General features: G+C 41.3%; 1 protein-coding gene across 5 annotated transcripts in view; it reads left to right on the forward strand.

Moving 5' to 3' along the window:
- LOC135257033 (tumor necrosis factor alpha-induced protein 2-like) overlaps positions 1 to 5954 on the forward strand; it is a 29204-nt gene extending 23250 nt beyond the window's left edge. For all 5 annotated transcript variants that reach the window (XM_064339406.1, XM_064339408.1, XM_064339409.1 and 2 more), the window contains 4 exons: positions 1552 to 1668; positions 2214 to 2369; positions 3007 to 3128; positions 4439 to 5954. In XM_064339406.1, coding sequence (XP_064195476.1) covers positions 1552 to 1668; positions 2214 to 2369; positions 3007 to 3128; positions 4439 to 4604 — 561 coding nt within the window. In that variant the 3' untranslated portion in view covers positions 4605 to 5954. The remainder of the gene's footprint in view (positions 1 to 1551; positions 1669 to 2213; positions 2370 to 3006; positions 3129 to 4438) is intronic.
- Positions 5955 to 7550: the final 1596 nt, after the last annotated feature.

Raw genomic sequence — 7550 nt, forward strand, 5'->3', positions numbered from 1 at the left:
GCATTTTAATTCATCCTGGTGTTCCTGAAATCTAAATTTGTTTAGCAGTGTACATTACCATCATGGAATGTGGGGACATCATGAGGGAACAGTGTTTGTCTCTTAGGGTGTACTTAGTACTGTAAAATGGCTTCATATTCCTTGGCCATTATAAGACCATGCAGAGCACCCATCAGACCCGATGACTCCCATGAGATGACTGTCCATACTGTTAAAAGTCCACAATGTAACTGTTGAACCTTTTGTTAAGTCTCCTGACTTCTCAACTAACCTGTCAATATAGAAGTTAGTCTGTACTTGTTACACAATTCCTAGATTCTGGGTTTCACTTTGCACCCTTTTTGCAATGAACAAAATGTACTTGCTACTTTGGTTGGACTTAACTAGTATCTGTTTCTTACAACGGAAACTATGGAAATATACAAGCATTTGGGATCCTAAAGCAATGCAGAAATAAAATGCAAAAAAGTACTCTTTATATATTATCTTTATCTCAATTCCAAACAATACATTTAGTTAATGGTTACCATTAAACTCAGATAGATCACATTAACAATGAAAGTGCCATTCACTTCTATAGGTATGGGGGCATAATGTTCATTTGAAAATTTTTTATGAAACAAAATTTTCATGGAGCAAACTATTGATATTTATTGTTTTGAACTGACATTCTTGGTTATTTATATTATGATTGTCAAAGAAATCATATAAGCAAAAAGACAAGGCAAATAAATATGATGAACAACAAATAAAAGCATAAAAAACAAGAACCAAATGTACACTGGTTGGACTACCCAAACTGAACTCACGTTGTTAAGGTGTAAATGCTTAGATATTGCATGTTTTAGCAACTGGACTACCCTACCCTTCTATGATAGGGTGGGTTAAATCATCTGGGGCTTCTTGGGTTGGCTTTTCATTGGCTTCTCCTAATAAAACATCAGGAACTCACAAGGTAATAGTAGTCATCAGCAACATTTTTCCTCCTATTGCTGGTAGATCTCCAGGGAAACTGGGAAATGACAGAAAATGTATTAAACCAAAAAATGTGTTGACTGTTGCATTTAAATATAATACTTTAATATTGTGTTCATCTATCTCTAATATATGTTTGTTAGTAGCAACTGAGCTATCAACAAATTTTATAGAGTTCAGGATGTATGTGTGGTTTTTTTTTTGCCAATCAATGAACCCAATGTTATCTTAAATGTAGTGCAAGTCATATGGTGATCCATTATTTTTCTGTGCTGCCTCATTTCTTCAGACTGGTTTTTCTCTGGTTGAGGGCATGGACAAAGAAATGCATTGTGGGAGACTGTAGTTTGCGTAAGATGAAAAGTTTGGGAAGAATTTTTTTTTTCTTCATTTTAGTTTCAATAATTTTTATGTCTATAAAACAACTGTCTATACAGTTGGATTGATAAAACAATAAGGATGAAGGACAATATATAATAACATTTAACTTTAATTAAAATTATTCTCTGTGGGTTTTTATTTCTGGAAGTCTGGCTTCAGGGTTGATTAGTTCATCTACACTCATCTTTCGTACAGGTAGAGTACAAGCAACTATGGACACAAGCCTGGCTTGAGAGGGGTAGCAGGCAGCTGGTGGAACTGCTGGAGAAACACATTTGGGACTGCGAGAACCTGAAGCCCACCTGCAAGCAAGTAAGGCCTAACACTGCAGTGGCACTAATACATGGGGCTAACAACATCAAAGCTACTATCGGAAATGATATGTTTTTTCTGTGGTGCTGAGACATTGTTGCATTCATATATTTGGTTAGAAAGAGCAATAGGATGGGGTAGTATTGGTGCTAAAGTGGGGCTTAGGTTAAATTCTACACACTCAGAAAAAAGGGTTATTTGGCTTGTCTTCATAGGGGGACCCTTTTTTTGTTCTTTGTGGAATTCTGTGAGTAAGTGTGAAACATATGAAAGCTCCCAGGTTGAACCATTTTGCCTGACAAAGAGCCCTTGAACTAGATACGATTCCTCTTTGGAAACACAGACGAGAATTTGGAACACAACACTTAGGTGTAAGGTGGTGCCACACTGTAGTAACCTTGTGTGTATGTGTGCGTTTATGTGTGCTTCTGTTTACGTGTGTTGTGTGTGTGTGTGTGTGTGTGTGTGTCTGGGGGGGGGTCTGTTTATGTGTGTGTGTGTGTGTGTGTGTGTGTGTGTGTGTGTGTGTGTGTGCATGTTTGCAGGAGCTAGTGAGTCGGCTGCATGTGCAGGTGATACTGGAATATGTGAGGAGGATGATGAAAGGGAAGCTGAAGTTGAAAAATAAGGAGCAGCAGGAACGAGCTGCATCACTGCTGTTCGAAGACAGTAAGATGCTCAATTTAGTGTTTATTGAAGCAGTAAGTACTGATCTCCCTTACCCAAACACACTATATTACAACATTGTGTTTGATTTCTGTTTATAATCCCCAACCTATTTCACCACACTTCCATCAATATGAATTGATTTTATTCTTTTGAATATCTTTATAAGATGATTTAATGTTCTATGGACATTTTTTGTAAGAAACACAGTTGTTAAAGCTGAGGTGTAATACCGATGGACTGCAATTTCTTTTATTTTTTTTGGACCTACGTTCATCAAAAACACACCTCTTGCTGAATATAGAGTTGAGTTTGAATGTCTTTAGCCTAGGTGTATGTAAACGTTTGACCTCAACTGTACCCTCCTACAATTGGTCAGAATCAGACACTAACACGAGCTGGACAGTAATGCAGGTTAAGATATAAACACTCTGGAGGTGAATCAAACCATTTTGGGGGGGCTTAGATTTGCTGTGGTCTGCATTGCATCTGACAGACAGATATTACTTGGGATATTTCTGATGTTATTGAAGAACAGTCCTGTGAATACTGTCTTCCATAATGCCTTACCTTTTCAGCTGCCTCCTGTATTTAGATGAAAATGAGAATATTCAGTGTGTTGGTGCACTCACAGAGAGTTCTGAGGATTTATGCCCCCCTGTGTTCATGCAGGGGTCTAAGGAGAGGTGGCTGCAGGACATTCTCCCCAAAATTGCAGAAGTCCTCAGGCTGCAGGACCCTGGGGCCATCCAGCTGGAGGTCATCACACTAGCCCAGTGTTACCCTGACCTCAGGTAAGATTACCCCTACCCCCACCCCAACACACTCACATATAAACAGTCCCTCGTCCCTGAGCAGTTAAACTTAAGACACAGTGTCACAATATAGCACTCTAATACAGATTCTCTGGAGGAACCAGATGGTCAGCTTTCACATTCAATTCTGCATTCAGTAGACATCTTTTGTTTGTAAACCATTTTTGTCCTCTCATCCATACCCTGACCACAGTGAATGAATCCCAGCACTCACACCACAAGAAGACATACCCAAATACATACGAAGGAACGCTTCAGAATTGGGGCAGCCTTTGTTAAAGCTTTGCCTCTTTTGAGCTGCTCCTGAAAGCAATACAGAAGCTGTTCTTTGATGTGCTATGGTGTGGCTCCAAGTAGACTTGAAGCGTCGTTGGTCTCAGACAAAGGCAGAGGGTAGAGAAGTGGATCCGCCATTTATCCTATCAGGTGTCTGTCACAATGCAAATCCCCACTCCTCCAATGTAATAAGACACATTCACCCCTCCATTTATCCTCCATCTATGTTTACTAGTGGAAAAATACAGAATGCAGTTTCACTTTTCTGCTGTGATACACCTGTGATAAAGCATACCAAATTGTCTAAACTAGCTCATCCTATATTTGTCAGAGAGCAATGGTTTACATCCACATTCCCACTGTAAGGACTGTGTGTGTGTGTGTGTAGTATGAGGTGCAGAGTATATTTAGCATTTAAACTATTTAACCTGGAATAGTAGTGTAGCCAGGAGTCTTTTTGTGCACAACAGCAGCACATATTTAAATTGCAGATTAACTCCAGTTTGAATTTACTGCACAATCCACACTACAACATATTTTAATGTTCTCTTTTCATGGTTTTTAGAATTATTGTACAGTAACATGCAGCATGGCCCATTGGATCCCCAACTGTACAGTGCATTATCTCATTGTATTTTTATGAGACTGAAGCTTCAGAAACCCCATAATGGCTTGACAATATTTCTTGTCAATCACTGGCTCATATGAAACCAAACAAAAGTCTTTCATTTCCTTGTTAAAGCACCTAATATTGTTTTATATGGCATATAAAATCAATATTGGTTAAATTGTTTTATAATGATCTATGGCAAAAAATGGTAGCTCCACCCATTTTGTGGTTGATAAATCCTCCCTTTCCCAACATCTCAGCACAGATGTAACCATATCACTGAAATGAGGTGTTTCATAGGTAATAATGGTATTACCATTCCGATGTTGTTTCCCAACATTGTCCTGGGTAAGAGGTTCATTGTGTACATGACAACACCCTGACACCCTTCCCCCTTTTACAGTGACAAGCACGTCTCCATCTTGTTGCACCTCAAAAACCTATCCAGGGACCACATCAGAAGGATCAAGGACAGCCTGGCAGAGAACCGCTCCTTGAACACCCCCGAAGACACCCGATCCTTCTTCTCTAGAGTGCGGCTTCCCAAGTTTACTACCAAGATCTTATGACCTCCAGCCTCCATCTGAGGCTGTGGGACCTCCACAGACATTGATCCTTAAATAGTTTTTTTTTACTTTTTCCCCCCACATGGTTGAGGTTAAAACCTGGTCTGGATGGGTTTCTGGAGCAGTGGTTCTGTGGAGTGACTGTGGGAGCAGTGGTGGGTAACCCTGCAGAGTGATGTGTGATTGGCTGGGGCGCAGCCCAAGGGTGGAGGGTTTTTAAGATCTTTCCCATCTCTTTGTACACGAGCTAGGCCATGTCCGAATCAGTACACTTGTCTACTATTGAGTATACTTGTTAAGTACACTGGATGACAAAGTTCTTAATTAGAAGAAATTTTCACTAAATGTAGTATACTTAAAAATGGAATCTCCAGGGTTTTGCTGAGCATATTCTGTTGCATACATTTCAGGAAGTAAATTACCATTTTGGTACCATTAGCATGATGCAAAGCTTCGCTTTAAAAATGATGTGGCGCTTCACTGATGTTTTCCTTAACAACAACAACAATGACAGGTGAGCATGGCCGTACAAGGGCAGAACATCATATGACACTTCCACAGTATGGTTGAAAAGTAGCATGGAGGATGTTTTTTGCATACTGCCCATTGGGCACTTAACAGAACACAGTATGCTTAGTAGGCTAGACCGTACATACTTTGAGGACACAGTAGTTAGGTTGCTGATTCGGACACAGCCGTAGTCTTTGTCAGTCTGGTGAGTGGAAAAAAGCAGCAGCTGGCAGTTTACAATATGGAGGAGGATGCGTGCTTGTCAGTGGTCTCCCAAATTTACCAATGATGTTGCAGTAATGAGACCAATTTACAAATGTGAATGAGTATTCCAGGGTCAGGCAAAACAGATAATATTTAATTTGATAGAGGGATTATGGTGTGGGAAGATAATCCTGAGACGAGGCCCAGCTCAAGAGCATAAATAGGACAAGACTCACACAGTGTCGCAGTGCTTGTTTTTTACACATGCAGGCAACATTAACATACTACATTCATATGCAGGATTTTAAAGTGATCTTTCCAAGCAATATACTATAAACTGCTACAGACTGGATATAACCGTATTATACAATGCTTGCTTAAAATTACTCCCTGAAGTGGTAATAGAAATCAGTGATGCAAAGTTGAATATATTATCAGTGAAAAATAACCAAATACTGAATATTGAATGTTCTGTACACGCAATCAATTTTTCTGTCTACAAGGTCTCTTCAGCAGGAAGGGATTAATTGCCTCTCATATTAGAGTTATGGCTTCTACTATATAATATACCAACATATACAAGGTATATAAGTCATCAGTGTTGCCCTCAGCATGCTGTGTATTAAAATGAATGGAAACCAGTCTCCTTGTGTCTTTCTCGAACTATCAGGCACTGTTTTAGTCCTGTTGGCTTTCTGCTGATCTTTGCATGCAAGGTCAAATTAAAAGGTCATTTCATTGCCAGGGTTGGCCAGAATCATGAAAAGGGATGTTCCTGTTATAAGGTCATGCATATTTATAAAGCTCCAGACCGCCCCGCCCCCCCTTTCTCTTTCTCACTTTAGCTCACACCACTACAGCCAGATAGAGGAACAGAGAACCCAGAATAGCAATCAGTATCAATTCAAGCCTTTTCATTGACCAGCCCTGTACAGTTTAACTGTAATCCATTGTTAATAATAATAATAATAATAACTAGACAATTCCTGCAGAAATTGTGAAGTGTGGTTGCCGCCAACGCAAAGTCGACTTTGTGCTGAACGGAGTGAACAGTGGTAGGTAGTTGCTATGATATCGGAGGCAGTTGCTAGGGTGTTGCTAGGTGGTTCTATGGAGGTCTAAGTGGTTTCATGGAATTCTAGGCGGTCGCTAGGGTGGTGCTAGGTGGTTGCTATGGAGTTTCAGGTGGTTGCTATTGAGCTCCAGGTGGTTGCTAGGGCATTGCTAGGTGGTTGCTAGGGTATGCTAAGTGGTTGGTAGGTGGTTGCTAGGGTGTTGCTAGGCAGTTATGGTGTTCCAGGTGGTTGCTAGGGTGTTGCTAGGTGGTTGCTATGGAGTTATAGCCGGTTGCTAGGGTGTTGCTAGGCATTTGCTATGGAGTTATAGGCAGTTGCTAGGGTGTTGCTAGGGTATTCTAGGTGGCTGCTAAGATGTTGCTAGGTGGTTGCTATGGAGTTATAGGCGGTTGCTAGGGTGTTGCTAAGGTGTTGCTAGGTGGTTGCTAGCATCTTGCTAGGTTGTTTCTATAGTGTTGCTAGGCAGTTGTTATGGTGTTACAGGTGGTTGCTAGGGTGTTGCTAGGTGGTTGCTATGGTGTTCCAGGTGGTTGCTAGGGTGTTGCTAGGTGGTTGCTATGGAGTTCTAGGTGGTTGCTATAGTGTTGCTAGGTGGTTGCTTTGGAGTTATAGCTGGTTGCTAGGGTGTTGCTAGGCATTTGCTATGGTGTTCCAGGTGGTTGCTAGTGTGTTGTTGGGTGGTTGCTATGGAGTTCCAGGTGGTTGCTTGGGGGTTGCTAGGGTATTCTAGGTGGTTGCTATGAAGTTATAGGTGGTTGCTAGGCAGTTGCTAGGCAGTTGTTATGGTGTTCCAAGTGGTTGCTAGGGTGTTGCTAGGTGGTTGCTATGGAGTTCTAGGCAGTTGCTATGGTGTTGCTAGGTGGTTGCTAGGGTGTTGCTAGGTGGTTGCTATGGAGTTTTAGGCGGTTGCTTTGGTGTTGCTAGGTGGTTGCTAAGGAGTTCTAGGCCGTTGCTAGGGTGTTGCTAGGTGGTTGCTATGGAGTTCTAGGTGGTTGCTAGGGTGTTGCTAGGTGGTTGCTATGGAGTTCTAGGTGGTTGCTAGGGTGTTGCTAGGTGGTTGCTATGGTGTTCCAAGTGGTTGCTAGGGTGTTGCTAGGCAGTTATGGTTTTCCAAGTGGTTGCTAGGGTGTTGCTAGGTGGTTGCTATGGTGTTCCAGGT

This window comes from Anguilla rostrata, chromosome 6 (assembly GCF_018555375.3).
Source record: "Anguilla rostrata isolate EN2019 chromosome 6, ASM1855537v3, whole genome shotgun sequence".
Taxonomy (NCBI): Eukaryota; Metazoa; Chordata; class Actinopteri; order Anguilliformes; family Anguillidae; genus Anguilla; species Anguilla rostrata.